The following is a 25,449-nucleotide window of genomic DNA, read 5'->3' as shown; positions in this document are numbered from 1 at the left end:
CACTGCTGGCTACTGTGCAGCTCTTTGGCCTTGGTCAAGCCCCCTCCCCTCTCTGTGCCCTTGTCACCTATTTCAACCAAGAGGTGACTGAAGTGCACAGACAGACAAAGTGATCTAGTGAGATAAACAGAACAGACATGGTCCAAACCCCATTCTCAGTTGCTGAGCCATGCAGCCCAGGAGATATTGCTGCACATCAGACCCTCATCTGTGAAACGGGGTAGTGATGGCATTCAGGGCTGCTGCAAAGTTGAGAAACGACAAGGAACTCATTACAGAGCAGGAGCCCAGGGAAAGACTGCTACTGCTATTGATGCCAGGGCCCCTCCACGGTTCCCTGTTTCTCTTTTGAGCCTCCTGAGGGGAGAAACAGCCTCCTGTTCACCTCTGGAACCCCAAAGGCTGGCACAAGGCTGAATCCCATGGGAAATGATTGGGGAGCAGTTAACTGTCCAAAGGATGGTGAGCCTGCTGTGTAGGCCAGCAACGTGGCCACTGCAGAATGAGCCCCAGCGGGAGGTGGAGGGAGGGGCCAGGGCAGGGCAGGGGTGAGCTTGGCCAGCCGTTGATGGGCTGGGGATGGGAGCACATGTTTGAATCATAGGCAGAGGCCTCCCTAACTGTGGCTGTTACTGGACACTAGTACTCTGTCCCCCACCAGAAAGCCTGCCCATCTCTATAATTCCTCAGAAGAGTTGGGCTATATCCAATGCCATTGAGTCTGCTGGGGCAGGAACAGGGCACACCAATGCCTTGAAATGATGAATTCATCTTATCAATCCATCTGTCCACCAGTCCATCTGTGAATCAAGTGATTCATCCATTCATCCATCTATGCGTGTATCCATCCATCTATCCATCCATCCATCCATCCATCCATCCATCCATCCTAAATGAATCAATTCATCCATCTGTCTGCTTGCCAGCCCACCCATTCATCCATTCACCACTTTATCCACCACTCATCCATCCCTTCATTCATCTACCTATCTACCCATTCATCCAGAAGTTAATTTATCCAGCCACCCACCTATCTGTTCATTCATCCATTTATCCATTCATCATCTATACACGTCCACCCACCCACCCATCTAACTATCTGCCCATATGTCCATCCATCCATTCTCTTATGTATCCATCTATCAGTCCACCCCTCTCCTCAGCCCACCTAAAATAGCTGGGCCCCACTCTGAGCTGGATGCTATGCTAGACTCTGTGATTTTGAGATGAATATGGCATGTCCTTTGCCCCCAAGGAGCTCAACCTGGTGGGAGACCTGATGTATTCCTACAGGGCCCATAGCTCCAGAGAGACAGAGCAGAGTAGGTGAGACAGCTGGGTGCCCAGGAAGTGTTCAAGCTCAGGGATGGGGTACAGATGCTCAGAAGGGCCCCTGGGGTTCAGGGCAGCTGCTGAGCAGGAATGAGCTGATTTGCAGGGCTCTCCATGTGGAGCTGGGATGTGGCAGTGATCTCCGAGAAGGGCATGTTGCAGAGAGGGAGCACTGGTTCTCCCAGTACGAAGAGGCTGAGAAGGGGCAAAGGCAGCTTAGATAGAGGCTGTGAGGGGACATGGGCAGCAGGGTGCAGAGGGTGGGGGTTGGTGAACGCCAGCAAAGGCTACAACCAAGGTGAGGGCAGGAAGGGAAGGCTGTATGGAGAGGTGAGGGAACCACAGCCCCTACCAGCCCGAGGTCTGCACAGCTCGTCATCTCAGCTCGTGCAGACATGCTTGCCTTTCTCTTCTGATTAGGTTACAGGATGCCTGAGAATCAACAGTCCCCAGCCAGCCGAGGCTGACTTCTAGGACAGCTGTGGAGCAGACAGATGTCAGCACTGAGCTGTGTCTGACCGGAGATGTGGGAGGAGGGGCATGGAGCATGCAGGGAGCTCTGGATGGCCCAGGGGGCATCTGGGCACACTCACAAATGCGCCACTGCCTGGCTCAAAAGCAGAGCCCTCTGTGTGTGTGCATGCATGTGTGTGCCGGGGCAGGTGAGGGAGGGTGGTGCGGGCTCTGGCATGTGCTGGTTGAATGTGCATTAATTATGATGCCCATTTTATAGATGAAGGGAAGTGAAGCGGCAACTTAAGGCTGCATAGTTTGTAAGCGACGGAATGGTGACTGAGCTGTGTGCCATGCTGTGAGGGGCTTCTGGTGGGCCTCTGCCCAAGATGGACCCAGGGAGGGCCAAAGAAGTCAGGTGCACCCTGACCCCTGGTGATATGGAGCTAGGTGCCAAGAGGAAAGAGGCTGAGAGCAGGTCTCGGCAGGAGTGGTGTGCCTGCCATGCGGAGGGTCCCATGCACAGGAGGCATGAGCATCCCATTGGAGGGCGGGGCCCCTGCCAGCTGAGCCAAGGGTGGGAGAAACAGAGTGAAAGGTAGAGCTAGGAAAGAGTCCTGCAGAACCCTGAGTGGGAGGAGGGAGTGTGGGGGAGGAGGGAGTCTTGGCGTCTGGTTTCTATTCTGCCACGGTGAGCAGAGGCGTGTAATTGGCATTTGGGAGAGCCATTTGGGCTGGGTTCAATCTGTAACAAGCCTTCTTCAATTTCCTCTCCACATACCCTGCATAGACTTTAAGATTCCTCTGCTCGATGCTAATAAGAAGACACACACCCCTCGTTCTCGAGGAACAGCCTCAGTTCCACTGGGCAGGCACCTTGGGGAGGCTCTGTCTGGGTCCTGGCCCTCAGGGAGGGAAGGCTGGGTGGGTAGGGGGCTGTGAGTTCTGCCTGGCGGAAGCCCGGGGGCCAGCAGCCCATGCTGGTTGCCTGAGCTTCCTGCTAAGCTGGCCTAGGCCAGGGGCCTGAGCCCCAGCACTCCCTTCCCTGTCACTGACATACTGAGGACAATGGACACCACTGCCATTAGCTGATAACCCACCACACACCAGGGCTGGGCTACGTGCATCACCCACAACATCCTCACAGCATCCTACGAGGTAGGCCCCATTTGACAAATGGGGAAGCTGAGGCTCAGAGAAATGGAGGACTAGCTTGAGATCTCACCATGGGTCCATAAAGGAATGAGCACTTGGGTCCAAGGCATCTGACACCAAAGCCCGTGCCCCTCTCGCTGTACCTGGTCCTTCCTGGAGTGAATAACGTTCGTGGGTCTGTGCAGGGAAGCTGCCAGCCTGGGCAGTGGGAGCTGGGCCCAGCAGGTGGGCACGTCACTCCTGGCCACCACTTGGAGGCGCCCCTGTGAAAGGTTCCCCACCTCCCGGCAGTCCAAATAGAGGAACTCCTAGGCAGCTTGCCTCTTGGGCTTGGTATGAGCTTCAGCAGGGTGGGGACCATGGCACTCACTGGAATTAGGTCTTCCCAGCACCAGAGGGGCTGAGTGGACTCAGGCTACCCACTTCCGCTCTCTGTACTTGTTTCCTTTCCTGTAAAATGATATGATTTCCTAGGACCTCTTGTCTTGTGGCTTTTTTTTTCTTTTTTAAAAAATAGAGATGGGGTCTCACTATGTTGCCCAGGCTGGTTTCAAATTCTTGGCTTCAAGTGATCCTCCTCCCTTAGCCTCCCAAAGCGCTGAGATTACAGGTGTGAATCACTGGGTCCAGCCTATAATGGGTTCTTATTTTTAAATAAATTAGTAAAATTTTCTCAGCTTTAATTTATTTTCTTTCTTTCTCCCTCCTTCCTTCCTTCTTTCTTTCTTTTCTTTTCTTTTTTTTTTTTTTTTCTGAAACAGGGTCTTGCTATGTTACCCAGGCTGGGCTCAAACAATCTTCCTACCTTGGCCTCTCAAAGTTCTGGGATTACAGGCGTAAGCTGCCACACCCAGCCTGTGACTTTTTTTTTTTTTTTTTTGAGAACAACTGGAGCAAAGGGGCAGGGAGCTTAGTTCTAGGGAGGGAGGTGGTGGGAGAGAGATGGAAGTGCCAGGTGCATCACTGCATCCTTGCACATAAACAGAGCCCAGAGAGGCCACAACACTGGCCCAACGTCACACAGCTGGGAAGGGTGTGGAAAGGGACAGGGCAGCATTGGCACTGAAACCCAGGCATGTGATTCCAGCATTAGGCTGGTCAGTGCCAGCATGCCAATAACGGCCTCGATAGGTAGGTGGTCAGGAGGCCCTGCCATCGTCTCCAGCCAGCACCCGCCAGATGCCCTGCTGCTGCAGCCCGCCCCATCTGCCCCGCCCTCGGAGTGTGCCTTGCCCCATACCCACCTGCTTGATGCACTGCAGTCGGTCATTGGTCTGCTGGATGTGCCTGTCCATAGAATTCATTCTGGCCGTTTCACTAGGTTCTACCCGAGAGCCATGAACGTTGTCCAGCCTGCGAAGAGAAAGGAGAGGTTGTCACTGGATCACGCCAGGCCTGCCAACCTTGAGCAGCCTCCCAACTGCCCTCTGGCCACAACACTGGCAGGTTCCAGAGTCCTTTGCTGGGCCCTGTGGGGCTGCACCTGGGGTACCCCACTGGGCTGAGGGCAGGAAATGCTTCTGGGTGCTTTCCATGTGTGGCACATGTGAGCACTGGGCAGGCATGCCCACCAGGGGATAAGGAACTGCACATGCAGGTGCACACATTTCTTCTCTTTTCTTTTTTTTGAGATGGAGTTTTGCTCTTGTCACCTAGGCTGGAGTGCAATGGCGCGATCTCGGCTCATTGCAACCTCTGCCTCCCAGGTTCAAGCGATTCTCCTGCCTCAGCCTCCTGAGCAGCTGGGAATACAGGTGTCTACCACCACACCCGGCTAATTTTTTTATTTTTAGTGGAGACGGAGTTTCATCATGTTGGCCACGCTGGTCTCGAACTCCTGACCTCAGGTGATCCGCCCACCTCAGCCTCCCAAAGTGCTGGGATTACAGGTGTGAGCCACCACGCCCAGCCAGGTGCACACATTTCTGTATGTGCATGTGTGTTTTGGGTGGTGGAGGGGGTGGCAATTCCCCTTGGATTCCTGGTTCAGGGCTTGGCCCACGTGTGTGTGTGTGTACATGTGTATGTGTGTGTGTGTTCATACATGTGCATGCAGGGGGACCTTCCCATATGACGACCTTCAGTGTACATGCACATGTGCTCTGAGTGGAGATCTCAGGTGGCATCTGCCCTCCCCCAGTCCCTCAGGCTTTGAGTTGTTCATAATTTACAAACCACTCACAACTCTGTTTTTTTCACTTTGCCCTCCTGGAAAAGGAGGATAAGAATGAGCACCACACCCATTTTCTAGATAAAGAAACTGAGGCTGAGAGACAGAAAGGGAAAAGCCAGGGTGGCACATCAAGTGGTGTCTGAGCCCACACCAGGAACCCGGGTTCCTGACTGCCAGCCCGCGGTTTCCACTGTGCAAGGCTGACAGTGCGGGTGCAGGGATGGCTTGGCACTAGGCTCACCCTTCCTGAAGTGCAGGAGAAGGGAGTGCTCAGGGCCATTAGCATGAATGGGACTTCCCTCTGGATGACAGAGCTAAGTGGAGGAAGCTCCTTCGGCTCGAAAAAGCCCCGGGAGTCCCCAGGCCGCTCCAGGGAGGCCACACAGCAAAGGCGGGGATCTAGGTAGAGAGAGGAAGGACTGTACAGCCCTAGTCCACCCACTGTTAGGGGTCCAGGTCCTTGGGCCAAGGCAGGAGACTGCCCGCTGCCAGTTCAATTTGCCCTCCTGCCCCCAGTGGACAGTTCAGGCTGCAGACACTTGGGTCACACCCGGGGTGCTGGAGAGGAGAGCTGGGGCCCTAAGCCTTCCCTGCTACTCTGTCACACTCCCCACTAAAGACCCCTCATCTCTGGGCATGTCAGCCAGGACTTTTCACGTGCTGGACACCTGCATTCTCTCCTTTCCTTTTCACACACACTCTGTAAGGCTAGGATCATCTCCATTTTACAGATGAGGAAACTGAGGCCCCAGATGTGCCAAGTCCTCGCAGCTGGTGGAAGTGTAGGTTGTGTCTGCCTGCCTGTCTGCCTGTCTGCCTTCTACACACACTTGTTGAGGGACCCAACACCATTGCCTGGCCCCAGCCTTTGGAAGAAAGTCCTGTTCCTCCTCCAATTGCTTTAAAGGATGTGTAGCTCTTGGTGCAATTCTCATTGCTCCATGTGTGTCTGAAAAGCTAATTCATTTGCATGGTTCAAAAATCAGAAAGTCCACAAATGTATCGAGTCCTGGGTCTAGACCCCGTCCCCAGTCCCCTGGTGCCCTTTCTAGGAGAACCAGTGCCATCAGTCCCCCTTCTGGAGAGTCTCATCTAGAAGCAAATATCTACACACGCTATTTCTTGCCACATTTTAAAAAACATAAAATAATAACATTCTATACACATTATTTGGATGTTGCTTTCTTTTCCCCCCTCTTGATGATACATCTCAAAGTTTATTCCACATCAAGACACAAAGAACTTTTTTTTTTTTGAGACGGAGTTTCACTTTGTCACCCAGGCTGGAGTGCAGTGGCGCAATCTTGGCTCACTGTAACCTCCGCCTCCCGGGTTCAAGCGATTCTCTAGCCTCAGCATCCCGAGTAGCTGGGGCCACAGGTGCTGCCACTATGCCTGGCTAATTTTTTGTATTTTTAGCAGAGACGGGGTTTCACTGTGTTAGCCAGGATGGTCTCAATCTCCTGATCTCGTGATTCCCCTGCCTCGGCCTCCCAAAGTGCTGAGATTACAGGTGTGAGCCACCGCGCCTGGCCACCTTTTCATTTTTTAATGGCCGCACAGTATTCCTAGGTATGATGAAGCATTATCCAACTAACATCTGCCCATCGCCCCCTGCCAGGTGCTGTTCTAAGGCTTGAGCCCTCAGACAAGGCCCCTCTGCTCTGGGGGCTCACACTCCAGCCTGAAACGAGGGACCCTGAAGCTTTTTCCAATTTTTTTTTTTTTTTTTGAGACTGAGTCTCGCTCTGTTGCCCAGGCTGGAGTGCAATGGCGTGATCGTGGCTCACTGCAGCCTCCGCCTCCCAGGTTCAAGTGATTCTCCTGCCTTAGCTTCCCAAGTAGCTGGGATTACAGGCGCCTGCCACCACGCCTGGCTAATTTTTATATTTTTAATAGAGATGGGGTTTCACCATACTGGCCAGGCTGGTCTCGAACTCCCGACCTCAGGCAATCTGCCCACCTCGGCCTCCCAAAGTGCTGGGATTACAGACGTGAGCGACTGCGCCCGGCTCCAAATTTTTATCATTGCAGTGCTGCAGAATAACCGTTCATATCGGCACATCACACGTGTGTGAATTAGTCTAGAGAACATACGCTCAGAAGTGGAGTTGCAGGGTCATCTGGGAATTTGTATTTTTGATAAGTGCTTTCTGGAGCTCTACAGCAAGAAGGGGAAAGTGGGGGTTGTACCCATATTTATTTCTTCCACCCTCACCCTGTCAACCATCCCTCCATTCATCCCACCCACCACCTATCACACATGTCACACCCTGAAGCCCAATTTCTCCACCCATCATTTATCTATCAAAATACCTGCCTGGGGAAGGAGGAGGGGGGTGAGGGAGCATCCAAAAAGAAAATTTAAAAAATAAATAAGTAACAATAATAAAAACAAATGCCCGCCTCTTCACCTGTCTACTCATCCACTCAAACATCTTTAGTCTCCACTTGCTCATCTGTACATGCTTCTGCTCTCCAAGAAATGCTTTTTTGTTTGTTTGTTTGTTTCTGAGACAGAGTCTGTCGCCCAGGCTGGAGTGCAGTGGCGTGATCTCCACTCACTGCAAGCTCTGCCTCCCGGGTTCACGCCATTCTCCTGCCTCAGCCTCCCAAGTAGCTGGGACTACAGGCGCCCACCACCACGTCCGGCTAGTTTTTTGTATTTTTAGTAGAGATGGGGTTTCACCATGTTAGCCAGGATGGTCTCGATCTCTTGATCTCGTGATCCACCTACCTCAGCCTCCAAAAGTGCTGGGATTACAGGCGTGAGCCACCACACCTGGCCAAAATGCTTTTTAATAACGACAATGTGTGGGGTCCTAGGCTAGATGGGTTGGGCGTGCGGAGATTAAAATGAAATCATTTTCTTGTGTTCAAGGAACTCTTGATCCAAGCCCACATTTACCTACTAGATGACCATGTGCTGAGCTCCTCCTATGAGTCAGGTACTGGTCCAGGCACAGCACAGATAAGAGAATGTAGTTACATCCCCATTTTACAGATGAAGAAACTAAGGCTTGGAGGTTACAGCTTGTTGGATAGGAGCCAGCTCTAGAATCCTGGCTTTCCCTTTACGGTTTTCACTCTTGAACAGGTCCTGGGGAGGGGACAGGGTACAGGTGTGTGTGTGTGTGTGTGTGTGTGTGTGTGTGTGTGTGTGTATGGTCTGGGTTGGCAGGGGCGTAATCAGGGCAGCTCCGCTTGCTACTTCTGTAGGTCACCCAAGCGGGAGCTGTATTTGTCCTCCTGAGTTTACCCACACAGACCCTCAGCCAGCATCCACATGACAAAGGCTCCTGGGGTCAGGGACAAACCATGGTGCGGAAGACAAGGACACAGAGAGCCCAGAGCAGGAGCAAGACAGTGCCACCTTCAGCAAGGCCATCTCAGTTCCTGGTGCCAGGCCCCATCAGAGCCAAAGGACCCTGGTGGTCTCCCAGGCACCATGTGATACCCATGCGGCGGTGAAGGCCTGGGTCCCACGTGGGGGCATGGGTGAACACTGGTAGCCAGGGTTCCAATAGAGAATTCAACTTTCACAGCCAGCCAGGACAGGGAGACCCATCCCACAAAGGCCTGGGTTGGCTCAGCTCCTAGCTGGAGGAGACAGAAGAGAAGTACAAAGAAACCTCATGCCCGGCAGGCCTTCATCCCGCTGTCGGCAGGCCACTGCCCACCAGGACAAAGGGCCACCAGCGGCCCAGGCAGCCAGCAGGGGGCGCTGTTGACAAACCTAAGTGACCTGGGGGCCAGACCTGCGCACTGTGGAGGTTCCAGGTGTGCTTCCAGGCCCTCCGTCCTCTCCCTCACTCCAATGAGCACCCAGGTGTCCCCAGCCAGGATGGACTTCGAGTGGGCTTCTCTGGTTTCCTGGCCTTGGTTTCCCCATCTGCAGAACAGGATGCTGCAGAGGGGCAAGTCAGTGACCCATAAGGGTCTACCTCTCAAGAGGAACTTTCTCCTGACATTGTGTCCGGGGGCAGAGCCCGGTGGGCCTTGATAAATGCTTGTTGCCTGGAAGCCCCAGGCAGGCACAGGAGCTTAGATCCACCCAGCTGGCGACCACAGGGCTCAGAGGCAGTTCTTTTCTGTTTAGTCATAGCGGGGCCCAGGTCCTGCTTTAAGAAGTTAACAGCAAACTGGGAGATGGGACTGTCCACCTTCGGGCTGGCCCCACGCGGGGTCACGGGCAGTCTTGTCTGGAGGCCGGCGGCTGGACTGAACTGGCTTCTGGACAGAAAGATTCCTGGAATATTAAGGGCCGAAGGTGCTTTCAGGTCCCCTATCTACCCCCTCTGCCTCAGCTGGTTTTATTCTGAGGAGCCTGGGGCCCATCAGTGGTTTGTTCAAGGCCAAGGGGCACTGGGCTGGGTCCAGGTCCCAGGGGGCTTTGCTCCCAGGCAGGGCTGCAGCTCACAGGAACCGAGGGGTGAGTGTCTAGGCTTGCAACACCTGTGAGACCCAAGGGTGGGTAGATGGATGGCAGGAGGGACATCGCAGACCACAGGGACAGCGCTGTGTCCTGTGTTTCTTAATAAAAGAACAAATGGCTAGCGGATTATGGAGGCACCTACAGGTGAGGTGACATTTTTAAACTGTTGAGGTCAATGATGGAGAACTGCGGTTACTAACCCCAGGAATGGAGGAGATGGAGGCTCCAGTCTCTGGAGTAAAAGGGTCAAAGGCCTAGACAGCAAAGGGTCTCAGGCATAAAGAGAGGAAGGGTGCGCTGAGGGAGGCATGCAAGAGACAGCTTGTTGAGGGGCAGGCTGGGATCTTCCATTTGTTCTACACCTGCTATGTTCAGGCACCAGGCCAGGCCCTATGCAGTGCTAATTTTCTTCATCCTTAAAAGGCTCAGAGAGGTGAAGCAAATTGCCCAAGGTGACACAGCCGGAAAGCTGCTGGGCTGAGATTCAAACCCTCTACCTTTCCAGCTGTTAATGTGCTGTTCTTTGCACTCCCCATGACTGGCAGTCAGAGCTTCCTGGTAGTCCCCACCTCCGGCTGTGACTGGGCCCCAGGAGATGACCTTCTTGTTCCACCCAACCTGCCCAAATCCAGTCACTTACATCACTGGGCTCCCTGCACACCGGCCACCTTTGGGAGGTGACATGCACCTGGTGGCCAGCAGAGGTCGCCCTTCGCCACAAGAGCGCCACTCAGCTGGGCTGCTGCCTCCGCCTCCGGGCTCCTGGACTCCTTTAAGCCTTTACAAGTCGCTACAAATCCTCCGTGGCTGCAGCTCTAGAGCCGGAGAGGCCGGGCTCCCGCCCAACAGATCGCTGTCGGCCTGGCCTGAGGTGCACCCGTGGCCTCAGCCCTTCCTACTGCCCCTGAATGGGGGGTGGGACCAAGCAGGCTACCCCCATCCCGGCTCAGGACCCCCGCCATGTCTCCTGGTCAGAGCAGCCAGGAGCCATGCAAAGCTAATCAGCATGGGGGATCAGGACCCTGCTCTGCTGAGTGAATAGGGCAGAGAGCTGGACCTCCGTTTCGCTGTCTGCAAAGCACAGGATTGGGCTGGTCAGCCTTTGGCAGCGTGTCAAATACCAGCCTCTTAGGATTCCCTGTGAGGAGCTCCGGCTGTTCAGAAAACACCATCCCCACAAGAGAAGAATGCCTGCTTTTGAAGCTGCAAAGCCTGTCCCAAGGCAGGTCCATGGGGAGGCTGAAGGCCCGGCAGCCCCGGGAGCTGTTCTTCCAGGGCAGCCCAAGGCCACGACGCTGCCCCTTTCACAGCTCTGTGCTTCTTCTTGCACCTTACGCTTGGCTGGGCTTAGTTGGGCAAATGGAAGTTTTTGGATGGTAACATGGGGTCAGCTCGGTCTCCCCAACTCCCGTGGGACGTCTTTCGGGACCAAGCTTCCATTTACACTTCTCACCACCCAGCAGAGCGAGGGTGTCTACGCTTAGCGGCGCCTGGTGCAGAAGACTAGTTCAAGAAAAGTTAGCGGCTATTATGTATAGAGGGCTGCTTGGAGGATAGAACGTTGAGAGCTGAAAAGGCCTGGGAACACCTGCCTCGTGCCCTCATGCAGCAGGGTGGGAGGCGGAGGTGGGGAGAGGAAGAGGACACGGAGGGCATCGTGAGCAGAGCTGGGCTGGAGCCCCTCTGACAGGTCCAAATAGAGCCCTGGATATCTCTGGGCTGCCAAGTCAGCAAGGAGAGAAGCATCTCAACGGTCTCAACGGCTGGGGGAGGCAAACACCCCTCAGTGGGCTCCTCACTGGACACGGGGATGAGGTGCTTCTCGCTGCCCCACAGAAACGTGGAGCTCCACAGGCAGCTAGCTCCCAAGGGTGGCAGCCAACCGAACAGTCAGCTGTCCCAACACAAGTGTTTTATTTCCCACCTTTGAGGCCTCACTAGTTCATCAGTCCACATAATGCACACGCACCCAGAGAGAGGCGTCTGCACAGCACACGTGTGCATAGGTACATACACATGTGCCCCCTTGCATACTTCATAGCAGGTATGTGCACATGCTGGATGCCAACACAGATGCACTTGAGCACACACATCTCATGACAGCTTGCACAGGCAAGTGGGGGTCCCCGGGGAGCTGTGTGAGCAGTGGTGTGCAGAAATGATTCAATCACCATGCACATCTGCAGCTTAGGTCCCCTGGGGCAAGCGGTGCCAGTGGCAGGAGTGGGCGGCTCTGCCTACAGCCCGCGAGCAGAGGCTGCGTTCCAAGACACAGTCAGAAGGGAAAGCCTAGGGGTCCAGAGGACATCCCAGACAGCCCCTTCATCAGCCTTAGACTCCCAAAGGGACAAACTTCATGAGCCCTGGGCTCAGCAATGACCTGCCAACCTGCACATGTCAGCATCAGTTGGGATCCTTTTCGGCCTGGCCCCTAGCCCTCACTACTCTCAGTCACATCCCTTGTCCCCAACGTGGGGCTGCTCCCTGCCTCCCGGACTGTGCTCTGAAGATCGCACCTCCATGTCTTTGCCTCTGACTGTCCCTCTGCCCGCAATGCCTGGACACCTCCCATCCATCAGGGTATGGCTCAACTGTCACTCTTTCGTGCTCTTTCTTGGTTTCCATCCCTATCCCCTCCATGTCCCTGTCACACACCCCCATCGTAGCGGCACTAGATGAGGGCTGAGTCCTTGCAACTGTCTCTCCATCAGCTGGAATGTCTTCCAGTTACAGATCCCTTAGTCTAGCCCAGGGCTCGGTACTCAGCAGGTACTCATTAGATGGGTGAACAGGCAGGTGGACGCACGCCCATTGCTGGGTGTACATGAGACCCAGGGTGGTGAGAGCTGAAAAACCCATCACCCAGCCGTAATCAGAAGATCCTAGGACTCAGAGAGACACTGGTTACCCCGTTGAAGGTTCCCAAAGAGAGATACATGTACTGCTGGTGGGATAAGGATGACTTTAGAAGGTCCATGGACAAACCTTTTACATTCTCATAGTTAAGTTTTTGGACTGATGAGTTCATGAATATTATTATTTAGCAGGCAGTTAAATTAGGTAGCAATAGCAGACCTAAGTGAATTAAAGAATTGTTTTAAACATAGTATGAATGGGATGAAAGTGACCGAGGTTAGGCAAGCACTGATGTAGACTGATGACTTCCTCACCTTAAAGGTAATGAGTAGAAGCTCAGAGAGGTGTGGAAGCTGCCTGTGGTCACGTCGCAGGTGGCTCGCGCATTCCCAACCCTCGGTAGCCTGCACCAGGCACACAGGCTGGATGCAGAGGAAGAGGGTGGTGGTGAAGCAAGGACAGTAGGAGAGTGACTTTGTGCCCTACCTCAGGGAAGTCAGAAAGAAGGGCAGAGAGACAGGAGACGAGATGGGGAGAGGGATGGAAGAGGCAGCTCCGGGCAGCTGCACAGGGCCAGCTGCTTCCAGCTCTTAGCAGGACAACTGGAGCAGGCCCTCGGGCCAGCGTGAGTCATTGCACAGGGTGGGGCCCCTGGGTAGGCAGTGGTCCTGAGAGCCAGACCTCCTGGCTATGAGGTTGTGGGAGGGTATTTCACCTTCCTGAGCCTGCATCCTCATCTGTCAAGCAGGAAAGTCCATCTCCTCCCTGCCCCACTGTGTTGAGGAGCTGAGCAAATGAATACTTAGGGGACAGTGTTTTAAAAAGTGAAATTCTGCATTCGGACCACAACTCTTCAGAATTCAGTCCCTCCTTCCTCAACCAGGGCAGTGCTCCTGTGCCAAGACTTGACACGGCTCCACACTACCCCACCACAGAGTTCAGATGCTTTGGCTTGGCACTCAAAGCTTCCGGAAGGGTGGACCCACTTCTCTTCATGATCCAATCTCCCAACACCCATCCTTGTTCACGGGAACACCCATTGTCAATGCTGGCTAGTGGGATAACATAATGTAACCTTGGCATTTCAGAGTGGGGGCTTCATGACAGTCAGCCCCACACAGCTATGCCTAACAACCTGCCCTGGGACACAGAAGTTAATTCAGAAGTGACAGTTTCCTGGGGAAACACTCAGTGATGTGGCCCTGAAAAAGGGGCCAGCCCACTGACCCGACCCACACAGGGCTGGGATCCTAGCTGCATTTGGTGTGCCTTGTCTTTCTGGGCACATGACACTTTAGAGGGCCTAGGCCATGCCCTTGAGGCCAAACCCCCCTGCCATCCTCTGGCCATACTCCAAATCCCTGACCTCACAGTGAACTTCCTCTGACAGCTTCTCTTCCCAAGAGGCAAAGGAGGGTTGGATTCAGCTCTGGAGAAGGCCCCTTGGGCTTTCTCTCATTCCCAAGGAGGCCACACCCCTACACTTTGTGTCCTCAGAGTGGAAAGAGGTACTGAACAACTATCAAGCCTATATGTGCTAAACACTAGGTTCTCTATGTCACATCAGTTAAGCCTCAAAACTCTATCATGCTGGTCCAATTATTATTACAGTACTACAGATGAAGAAACAGAGGCTACTACAGATGAAGAAACTGAGCCTCTGAGAGGTCCAATGATTTGCTTAGGGTCACACTACTGACAAGTGCCAGGATTTGAATCTAGGTCTGATTACAAAGCCCATGTTTTTCTGTATCATGTTTTCCATGGGAATGTGGCAGACCTCCCTCAACTAGACACTGCCTTCCCCAGCCCCAACTTCCCTGAGTGAGAGGAAGGTGACTAGCTCTGCTGTGGAGTGCTGAGGATGGTGAAGATAGGGAGTCACAGGCCCGTCCAGTGCTGGGCCCAGGCCACAAGCCTCTCCCAGGATAGCAGTGCTCATGCAGTGTCCCTGTCCTGGCTCTGCCTCAAGGCTCTTGTCTGTGACTCCAAAGGCTCAGATGCCATGAAGTGGGGAAGAGAGAGGTGAGAACAGTTACCGGAGGGCCCTTGGAGGATATAGGGAAGGATGTGACTGTAGACAGAGGCAGGACCCCCCCGACCACCAGCTGGTGCCCTCTAGAAGGCTGTAAATACCTAGCAGATGTTCCTACACCCTGGCTCCAGGAATGGAGGTATTCTCCATTGTCCCCTCCCTACCCCCAGCTCCCCAAGGCTCCAAATCCCACCTGGCATTCTGCAGGAGCTCCGAATAGGGGCAGGATTAATGGCATCCCCCAGGAAGAGTCAGACAGAACTAGATCAGCCCTTAAGGACCAGCTGGCATAGGGATGGTAATGCTCTGGTATGCAAGAGGTGGAGGTGGCATCCATATAACCCTCCACCTCCCACACCCATAGCAGGCATGGCTAATCAATCACTGCACTCTCCCAGCCAATCCTCCACATACACTTCTGCACAGCCATTGTTAACCACCTGGTACCAACACATGAGATGAAGTCTTCTAGGTGGTCTATTTTTGAAAAGGCAGTGAACAGAGGCCAGAGAGGGGAGGGCTTAGCTTGAGGCCACCAAGCAGATCCACATGCAAACTTCCCGTTTCCTGACTTTGTGCTCTTTACCCTAAACTGAGAGTCACAGCCAGGTTCTTTTCAAGCTAAGAGCCTCTATGGATGGGTGGGCCTATTTCAAGCAACCTTATATCACAGTCTCACAGTAGCCTGCAGACAAGTATTATTCCAGTTTGCAGATGAGAAAGTTGAGGCTCTGAGTGGGTAGGTGATTTCTACCTAGCCACACAGGGAGGTGTGAATGACCCAGGGCAGTGGCTGCTCCTCCTGAGCCCATGAGTGTACTCCTTTAGTTAGCTGCTCTTCACTGTTAGTATATATATATTTTTTAATTTCTAAAAAACCAAAAAATTGGGGAAACAGAGGAATCAGAAGGCAGACATTTACTTGAGCTAAAAGTGGTAGATGGAAAAACAATGAAAAGTCCTCATGGCTTAGATCTGGAAGTGATCTGGGATCTGCGCAGGCCTATCCTAATATTTACAGATGAGGAAACGGAGGCCTGAGGCAGGGAGCGTAGAGCAGAGCCTTGAAGGCCCCACTGTGGATCCGAGGCAGGGCCAGGGCCCACACCCAGGCCTCAGGAGCCCCAGCTGCCCCAACCACATCCAGTCCACCCCTGCTGATGCCTGCCCAGGCCAGGCCTGCGGTCAGCCCACAGACAGCTCAAACGGGCCTGCCCTGGGGAGCTCCAAGCCGCCTTGGGGGTTGGGGTGGGGTAGGACAGGGTGCCCATGCCAAGTGTGATGGGAACAGGGGCTTGGCTCTTACTAGGAAGCAGCTATGGTTCTCCCTGCAGAGGCCCTGGGCAGCCCCCACAGCTCCCTGTGGAGATTTCTAGCATCCCTAGATCCGGGGGTGGGAGCTGGGCTGAGGCTGGCACAGTGATTCATCAAGCTCTACTCTCCAGAAAGCCCATGGCATGGGAGGGGCGTGCGTCAGCTGGGTCTAGCCCGATCTTCATTTAGTGGAGTCTCTGGGTGTGAGGCTACTCAGGGGACTGAGCCACCTCGGCCCAAGAGTAGAGGGCCCTCATTCCTGAAACCCTCCAAGCACAGGCTGGACACCCCACAGGCAATCCGAAAACACGCTTCCTGGCTGCCTGCTGAAAGCCAACAGAGACAAAAATCACGCTAGGTGCTCCGAAGCTGCCTGGTGACTTGAAAGTCTAATGTGCACAGCACTCTACAGTTTACAAAGCACTTTGGTGTTATAACCTCACGAGTTGACCCATGTTTCACCCCATCTTAGATGGGCAGTATAGCTTAGTGGTTAAGGGCACCAGGCTGCCTGGGCTTGCATCCTGGCTCTGACACTTGCTGGCTTCTGTGCCCTGGGGCACAATGCTAGCCTCAGTATGCCTCAAGTCCCTCATCTATAAATAATAACAACAGTAACCATAATTGTACAACTTCATAGGCTGCTGTGCTGATTCACTGGGTTAGTGACTAGGAAACTTAGCCTCGCCCTGAGCAGGTGAACATTCACTCTCTAGAGTGCCCTGGTGGGTCTTATCGGCTCCATCAGAGGCAGAAGGAAGCTGGAGCCAGAGACTTGGGTGCCTGCATGACAGAGTTAAACACCACCACTCCACAGGCCCTCTGGGAACCACACCATGAGCTCAACAGGGCACCTCAGAAGTCCTGGGTGGTTGCAGCTGAGAGGGAGGCAGGGGTCCCATGCCATTGGCCAGAATGCCAGGTTGAGGAGCTGGAGGGACTCTGTTTTAGTGGCAAAGGACAGTCACAAATGTTCCAGAGGGAAGGATGGATTAGGGTAGGAGCTTTCGGACAAGTGAGCTCCTCCAGCAGTGGCCTCGATGCCCAGATGAAGTCTGCCTGGGCACCATCTCTAATAAAGACAGGAGATCAGAGAAAAGCCACACTGTGCTCTGGTGACTGGGACACCCCAGATGGCTCTGCCCAGATCTGTTTCTTGGAAACCAGGTTGCAGGAGGTGCTCCTGAGCGAAGCATTCCCGGTTAGATGAGTTGGGGAAAGCTGCATCTTCTGTCCTCCTCTGGGAGATCACGAAAGCACGCTTGCATGGGAAGGGCCTTACGAAATCTGGCTTTTCTCAGTGTTACTGGATGGCAAAAATGCTTTTTTCACTAAACACATTTTAAAATCCCACAGAACTAGTTTTCCCCAGGACTTGCTTTGAGAAATGCCGACCTAAAGGGAGTGGCCCAAGGGTGGAGAGGCTGGAGGAGAGACACAGAAGAGGCAAGGAGAGCCAGCTGGCCGGGTAAAAGACTGGGGGAGGGGATGCTAGGGGGGTGGGGGACAGGAGGAAGATTCCTAGCTCCAAGCTGGGCTCTGGCCACAAAGGTGTGACCAGAAACAAAGATGTCTGTGCGAAGAGAAGCCGCAGAAAGATCGGAATCCTGGATTCTGAATCCAGTATCATGTCCAGCTTCATGAAATCCATGGCCACCTTGGATATACCCAACCAGCCACGAGCCTGCCTGAAGGCGCCCTGGGCTCCCTCCCCCAGCAAGACTGGCTCGGGGGCGGGAAGAGCGGCCCAGAACACTTCCTGGAAGGGCAAAGGCCAGAGTAGGAAGGTCACATGAGCTGCCTGAGGCGGAGATGACCTTCCCCTGTCCCACCCAAGCAATGACTGCAGCCAGAGGCACAGAAGCCAGGGTGCGTGCAGGCCCAGGTGGCCCAGGCAGCAGGCAGGATTCTCTACCTGAGGCCCTAGAGGTGGGTGGCCCTCCTGCAGTCACACTGACATCTCCATTCATAATTCTGAATAGTAACAAGAACAATAGGTGTGTCCTTCATTATGTACTACGTCAGGCAGCATATTTGGTATTTTATGTGAATTATCTTTATAACAATATAGCCGAAGGTAGAATGAATGAGTGGCACCATCTACAGATGGGAAAACTAAGGCTGAAAATAACTAAGGAACTTGCCCAAGATCAGAAGATGGCAAAGCTGAGATCCAAACCCAGATCTATCAGACTTCAAAGCCCAGTAACTATCCACAAAACCAAGCTATCTCCACACTATTCTGCGGCTGGGGAACAGGGAAGCTGAGTGGCAGACTGCGCGGGTTCCGGCTGCCCAGGGGGAGGCCCTTGGGTTCATTCATTCTCCAGGCGCTGCCCTGGGTCAGCTCTGCACCACCTGTGCTCAGCCTGGGAGGGACACAGGACACAAGGTGTGTCCTCAGGAGGATCCTGGCCTGGGGGTCCCAAGCATGCCAGCATGCATACTGCACTGTGGACACATGGCTCACCATTCTGTGCCCATTTCCTCAGCCCGGGGCTGATCAAGATGTCACTCATTTCTCCCTGCACCCCAAACCTCTGAGGATGGCTGGGGTGCTGAGCTTTCCGGGAGCCCACTCGCTGCACCAGGCCCCTTCGCATACATCATCCCATCCAATTCTCACTCCAGCCCAGCAAAGTGGGCACCACAGCTCAGACTTCACAGAAGAGGAACCTGAGGCCCAGAGAGGTTACACAACTCGCCCAAGGTCACACAGCTGGGCAGTGAGGTTGCTGGGACTGGAACTTGGGTTTAGCTCATTTCAAAGGTTCCAGCCTAATCACGCAGCTATACTGGCAGTGTCCGCCGGGCTAGAGCCAGGCATGGGAGAGGGAATTTCTGCTTGGCCCAGGCCATATTGTGGTGTGACTACAGCGCTCAGACCCTGGACTCCATGGCCTTGATGAAGTGGGGATGGGGTGAGATGATTCCTAAGGCATCTTCTAGCTTTAACACTCTTGCAGGAGGCTGGGGAAGAAAGGATTAAACAAAAAGAGTAAGATGACATCACTGATTTCCAGAAGCCTAAAATCCAGGTGAAGGCAGACAAACAGTACCAACCTACCTGCTGGGAGTGCCTACCAGAGGGCTAGACTGCAGAGGCCAGGCTGGGGATCACCCCACAGGCTTCCTGGAGGAGGAGAGGTGGAGCCAGGTGCCAAGGGCCAAGGGGGCATGGCCTCCAGCAGGGGCAGTGTGGCTGGGCAGATGGTTAAGAGAGTGGGCAGGGAAAGCCCGTCTTATTTTGGAAATAAAACCACATGCTCAGTGCCCCTTTGACCAGTCAGCCTGGCGGGTGGCACGGGGTCCTTCTTAAGGGAGAAGGTATTGAAATGAAGCAGGACTCTCACCATTCATCTGCTTTTTAATTAACTCACCCTGCTGCCTTAAGTGATTCCCTGCTCACGCTCATTCTTTTGAAAATTCCAAAGTGCTATTTCTGACCTGTGATTTACTATTGCTGTACGTCTCTATAAGCAGTGTTTTAGCTTAAGTGGCAGTTGCATATTAATTACAAAGTTAATTATGTGCTGTGTAATCATGCTGTAATTCATTAGTTTACTCTATACTCTGAGAGCCTCATGCTAATAGCAAGATCTGACAGGATTTCGGGAATCAACAAGAAAGACCCGCTGGAAATCCCAAATGGGGCTAAAAAACACTGGAGGCCCCACCAAGCCCCTTCCTGCCCAGGGCTTCTAGCAGGCACACAGCCTGGGACACGCCAGTCTGTGGGGGCCGGTGAAAAACCCAGGTGGGTCATGTTTTTCTCCTGTGGAAGTGCAAGGACAGGAAGAGAATTTGTTTAAAATTACTTACGGAACAGAGAGTCACTTCGAGGTAAAAAATTAACTGCTTAGATCACCCAAAGTGACCCCGAGAGCACAGACCATGGGACAGACCAGGGAAGGGCTTGGACAGGATCCAGGGCCAGGCAGCTGTTCAGATGGGAAGACCCAGGCCCAAAGGGCGTGGGTGGTGGGTGTGTGTCTGGTATTTGGACCCAAGTCTCTTCACACCCTTTCCCTCCTCTACAGTGCCCTCAAAAACATCCAGGGACCCGAAAGTGAACACTGGCCACATTTCTCTCTTCCTTCTTTCCTGTTTGGTTTTGTCTCCTAACAGTAACTCTTGGGGTCATCGGGCCTGGCTGGGACTCCTCGCTACTCCTTAGACAGCCTCGAAACCTCCTGAACCAGGTGAGAGTTCCAGCCTCCCTGTACAGGGAGCAGATGATGGACAGGAATGGACACAGACACTCCAGACGCTGCCCAAACCTTGACTGCTCCAGGGTTATTCCAGGGGATTCTTTTCTAAAACCATCTCTTCCAAGGTCCAGTGTTGTCAGCAACTGAAGATTCATCCACAATCCTCCAATGGCATTTAAAAGTCAAAGTGAGTAAAGACAGGCCTGCTCCAAAAACCCTCCCTCCACTCTCAACTCTGCAAATCTGTGGATCAAATTTCAAGCCGTTGTTGAGGGAGGAGAAGATACAAAGGCTGTGACCTACCCCGGACATAGCGATCTGGTGGCTGAGACCCTCTGCTTTCCAAATATAAACCTGCTTGTTTTATTTCTGCTGACAGCTGAACAAGGAAAAAAAAAAAAAGATGTAGAAGTCCTTTCCCTTCTGGCTCCAGTCAACAATTGGAGAGAAGGACTTGGAGCCCCAGCTGGCATGGGAGGAGGATAAATAAGAAAAAACAAAACATGTCCTTGTGCTACAGTGGAATGTTTTAAAAAGAGGTGAAAAGCACAAGGTCAGGGGCAGATTGCATTTTCTATCATTTCAGCAGGCTCAGGGAGAAGGCAGGATGCTGCCGACTCAACAATTTTGGGGCGAATCCGTTTTGGAGGGAACTGATTTCGGGGGGAGGGGGGCGTCTTAACAGCTAAAGTGCTGTGGTTTCCTTTCCTGGGAACACACTGGTTTCCCTGGCAACAGAGAAGTTCAGCCTCCAAAGTTCTGATGGGAGACCAAGGCTTGGCCTGGGATGCTCCCAACAATTATCCACAGCCAAGGCTTCACCGTCTTGCTCGCCTGGGCAGTGAGGTGGGTAGGAGAGGTGCAAAAATGTTGGCTCTGCAAAAATATGGGCTCTGGTCCCCGTCTCTCCTGCCTGCACTTGTGCAAGCAGCTACTCATCCCTAGATTCATCACTTTGCAGGGCTTTATGGCTGAGCAGGTAAAAATCCAGGAACTGCTTGGAAGCAAGCCTTCATCTGACAGCAGCTGAGGACCCTGAGGAGGCAGTAAAGACTCGGGGACGGGCAGCAATGGATCAGCAAAGGCCAGGCTTCGTGCAGAGCACACTTTGGCCCTTGTGCGGCTGGCACAGGGGGAACTGGATCAGAAGAGCAGGCTGGGATTTCTAAACTCATCTCTCCCTCCATTCACACTCGCTCACATGGCTCCATTGGCATCTCCTAGACATACAGCCCATCTTCCCAGAGAGAAAGATTGAAAGGTCTGGCCTGGAAAGACACAGTCCATGGATCAGGTGTGGGAAGGCAGAGAGAGGTGAGTGAGGATCAGAGGGAGGAGAGGAGGCAGAGAGGGGGCGGGCGATTGCATTTGCAGGGCACTTATCCGGGCGCCTCTGGGAGCTGTGCTAAGTGCTCCACACACATTATCTCATTTAATTCGTTCTCCAGCTGCCAGGTGGGGCAGGCACAATTATCCCTCAATAGAGGGAATTGAGGGGTTAAGTGACCTGCCCAAGGCCACCCAGTAAGTGCATGGCAGAACCATGAGTCACACCTGCCAGTCTCCAAGGCCTGTTCTCACGCTCACAGCTCACAATGCTGTGTGTGCACATCGGGAGAGGGGTGGAAGGAGAGGCAGGGGCAGGGAGAGCCACTCTGGCCAGCGCTTTCTGTCCCTGATGGTGGAAGGAAGACAGAGGTTCCTGGAATCCTCCCCTCTGCTCACCTCCCCAGAACCTCCCCTTTTCTTCTAAACATTCTGCACACTGTCCTCCCACAGGAAGACAGGCCACGGAGCAGAGCCACCTGGAGGCTCTGAACCAGAGGCCCTGTCCAGTATCCCACCTCAAGGCACCGAGGCAACACTGGCCGACGTTTCCTGAGGGTCTGATATTGCACCCTTCATCTCCTTTAAACAACCCTATGAAGTAGACAGGAATAGTCCCTTTTATTGAGAAGGCACTGGAGGCTAAGAGAGTGTCATGAGTATGTCCAAGTTCACAGAGCTAATAAGGGGCACAGCTGGGATTCCAGCCCTGGTCTGACCCCAAAACCCAACCCTTAACTGGTGATGATGATGATGATGATAGGATAACAGCCGTGCCTTCCTGAACTCACTATGTCCTCTGCCCTGCTTGAAGCACTCTGCAAATATTGATTTGTTTTATTCTTTCAACCATCCCACATAGCACACGATATAATTAGCTCCTTTGCACAGATGGGAAAACTGAGACACAGCATTGAAAGCAACACAGCCAAGGGCATTGCTAGTAACTCACAGTGCCAATGTTTGAACCCAACCAGGCAGACTTCAGAGCTCACGCTCGTAACCCATGTAACACACTCTTTCTCCAACCATGGGGATACCGTCTCCCAGCCTTGCATCCTTCATTCTGGATGGTTCTGGGACCCTGTTAGGGCAGGCAGCAGTTTGGGGGCCCAAGTTTTTCCCTTCATAGAGCTCATCAACCTAGAGAACTGGGGAATATCAAGCAGGACCTGGACTGTGTCTCTGCACACATGGGTGTGTGCGTGTGTGTGTGTGTGTGTGCGTGCACAAGCCTCAGGCCTGTGCTGCGTCCCGGGTGTGCATGCAGCTGATTTATAACCCTTCAAGAAAACAGAATTGCAAATCTCACCCACAAATCTTCCTTATCGAGGTACTTGCGACAGGCAGACACGTCGTGAATTCCCAAGAACAGGCAGGCCTCCCCCCCAGCCTTGGCTCCCTCGTGCTCCCTGCACCATGGGGCCTGAAAGGGGCCAAGGGTTGGCTCTGACAGGTCCCTCAGTCTGGCCAGTCCACCCGTGGGATTGGGTGCCAACCTAGGTTGACTTGGTACTACTTATCAGAAATGCTGGCTCCTTAGTGACCCAGTCCAGGGAGAGCCTCATCAAGTACAGTTCCAGGACCCTCCTGGCTGACTCACCATACTAACTGCCCTACTCCAGCCCTCACTGCTCAGATGGTGAAGGGCAGGGCCTTGAAACACCTACAGACCCGAGGAGGAGGAAAAGAGTGCACATCTAATGAATACGTACCATGCACACACCACGGACGGCACTAAGTGTTCAAAATTTATTTCATTTAATCGCCATGGAGACCCTGGAGACAAGGCCCAGAGAAGTCAAGTGACTGGGCTCGGCCTCGGAAGGCAGGCAGTCTGATTCTAGAGGCTGTGCTCGGAACCACTCCGCTGTGTTTTCTTCAACCCTGGGCCTCTTCAAATCCTCAAGCCTCTTAGGGCTCTCAGGCCCTGTCCCTGGCATACATACGCTTACCCACTTTCCCCTAGAGGGGTTTGGATCCACTGGGGTCACCTTGCTGGTATTTAATCCCATCCCAGTGTTCATAGGTGTGGACCCCTGGGAGACATTCCTAGCTCCTGCACCAGAACCAATGCTGCTGCACTCTGAGTCCAGCTGACACTGTCCCCCCAAACCCAGCCCATACCTCACCCACAGAGCTCTCTCGAGAAGCAGGCCCTCTCGGGGGTCTGCAGTCACCCAGTCGATACTCCTGGCCCCCACCTTCTCCTGGAGGTGGGCAAGAAGGAGGTGGGTGCATCAGGCAGCAGCTGGAGGCAGCCAGGCAGCCCAGACTTGGCTGTCCTCTAAACTGCTGTGTGACCTAGGCCAGTCCCCTGCCCTTTCTGAGTTTTGTCTTTTTCATCTGAAAAATGAGCTTGGGCAGATTAAATTGCATGAGCAGGAGATAGCCCTTGCCCCTCAGGAGAGGTGCGTCCATGCATGCACACACACATGCGCACATACACACACACAGTTCTGGTAACGTCAGGTGACTGAATTCCCCATCCCAGCCCAAACAGAACCAGGCACCAGCCCATCCTTCCTGTGAGGTGTCTCTTGTCTCTCTCCAGCTTGGCACTGGGTGAGTCCTGGCTCCTCCTCCTCCTCCAGTTCAGACTCCTGCAGCCCCAAACCTGTAATCCCCAGCAGGGAAAATGACAGCCTTGTCCAGTAGCCGCCCTCAGCTGCCGGTGGGGAGCCGGGCGGTGGCTGTGGTGGTGGTGGCTGGGAGGCGGGCCGGGACACGCAGCCGCCAAGTCAGGGGAGTTCAATGACGGGGACAAATGCCATGGGGACTGTGGGTTGTGGGTAGAGGAAGGATGAGAGAGAAGAGCAGGGAGGGATGGGCTCAATGTCCCAGGGCTGGCCTGAGGCTGGCCTGAGGCAGGATGAGGCCCAGAGAGGGTCACAAAGGGGTGTGACCTGGACAGCCAGGGCCTAGAGGACAGCAAGGTGAGCACTGCCCACGGTTTGGGGTTTGGGGAGCTATAAGCACAATGATGCCTGGGCTTCACCCCGGCTCCCTGGGAGGGCCTAGGAACCTTGAGAAAGTGCCTCTGGGGTCTGGTTGCAGCCGGTGGGCAGGTGGCTGCTCAAGCCCCTGGGATGCCTGTGCCCCAAGGAGGTGCTGGGGTCGCTCCTGCCTGTGCTGTCTCCCCCTCAGAATCCACCGCCACTTGGCAGGAGGACAAGGCTACAAACGGCACCAGTGACACCACAACTGCATCTGCCCAGCCGCTCACCTCCAGCCTCCTCAGAAGCAGGCAGCCCGTTTGTAGGCAGGGCCACAGGACTGTCCCCATTTACTAAGGCTTGGAGAAGAGAATGGTGACCTGAGTCAGCCCCTGAGCCTCCTCCCAGGCCCCTTCCCACTGGGAAGGGCCATCAGGAGACTGAAACCCGGGTGCTCCCTGCTCCTGCCCAAGCCTGCTCTAGCAGGGAGACTCAGGACGCAGGGCCACACTGACTCTTGGTCCGTCTCATTGGGAACCCACAGCTCTGCCTCCTGGGAAAGGAACATCCCACACACGGCCACGCTGTCCTGACTCCCTCGTGGCCTTCGATGAGTCACTTCCCTTCACTCAGCCTCTGTTTCCCCATCAGAAAAAAGCAGTGGGAGGAGGCTGGATTTGGGGAGGCACAGGCCATGGCGGGAGGGCATTCTAGCTGGAGCAGAAGCTGGGGCTGGGAGAGCAGCTGGAAACGTGTGCAGGTGTGCTGGCCCCGAACACCAGGCTTGAGCTGGGGCTGGAGTCAAAGTTGCAAATGGAGTTGGGGTCAGCACTGGGCTTCTCTGAATGGCCCTATCTGAAAGGAAAGTCTCTTGTGGGCACTTTATCCCCCCTGAGCAAGGGCCCCTGTGGGCTGCCCCATTGTCTGGGTCACATGGAGAGACTAGCTGAGGCTGCCTGCTCAGAGGAAGGTGGTGGTGTTTGCTTGGGGCCACTCCAGAGGGGTAGCTCAGGCTCCCACGCCTCTGGGGAACTCGGAGGAGGAAGGGGTGCAGCCCACTTCCTTTGGGCCAGACTGTGCAAAGGGGCGGCAGGGCCTACTGGGGGATGTCGCCCTCAGATGCAAGCCCTGGGGTGACAGCCCATGGGACAGAGGAGGCAGGTGGCACTTAGGCCCTGGAAAAAGGAGGGTTCATTTTGGTATCAGGGAAGCTAGCTCTGACA

The 25,449-nt window shown here is 54.0% G+C and overlaps 1 protein-coding gene across 8 annotated transcripts in view; it reads right to left on the bottom strand.

Moving 5' to 3' along the window:
- Nucleotides 1–25,449, bottom strand: part of ZMIZ1 (zinc finger MIZ-type containing 1) — a 248,024-nt gene that overhangs the window by 110,899 nt on the left and 111,676 nt on the right. For all 8 annotated transcript variants that reach the window (XM_034930952.3, XM_034930956.3, XM_034930955.4 and 5 more), the window contains one exon: nt 4,185–4,293. In XM_034930952.3, the coding sequence (XP_034786843.1) occupies nt 4,185–4,244 (60 nt within the window). In that variant the 5' untranslated portion in view covers nt 4,245–4,293. The remainder of the gene's footprint in view (nt 1–4,184; nt 4,294–25,449) is intronic.

The sequence above is a fragment of the Pan paniscus genome, chromosome 8, assembly GCF_029289425.2.
Source record: "Pan paniscus chromosome 8, NHGRI_mPanPan1-v2.0_pri, whole genome shotgun sequence".
Classification (NCBI taxonomy): Eukaryota; Metazoa; Chordata; class Mammalia; order Primates; family Hominidae; genus Pan; species Pan paniscus.
The sequence above is the reverse complement of the archived record's forward strand: the minus strand, read 5'-3'. Positions and strand labels throughout refer to the sequence as shown.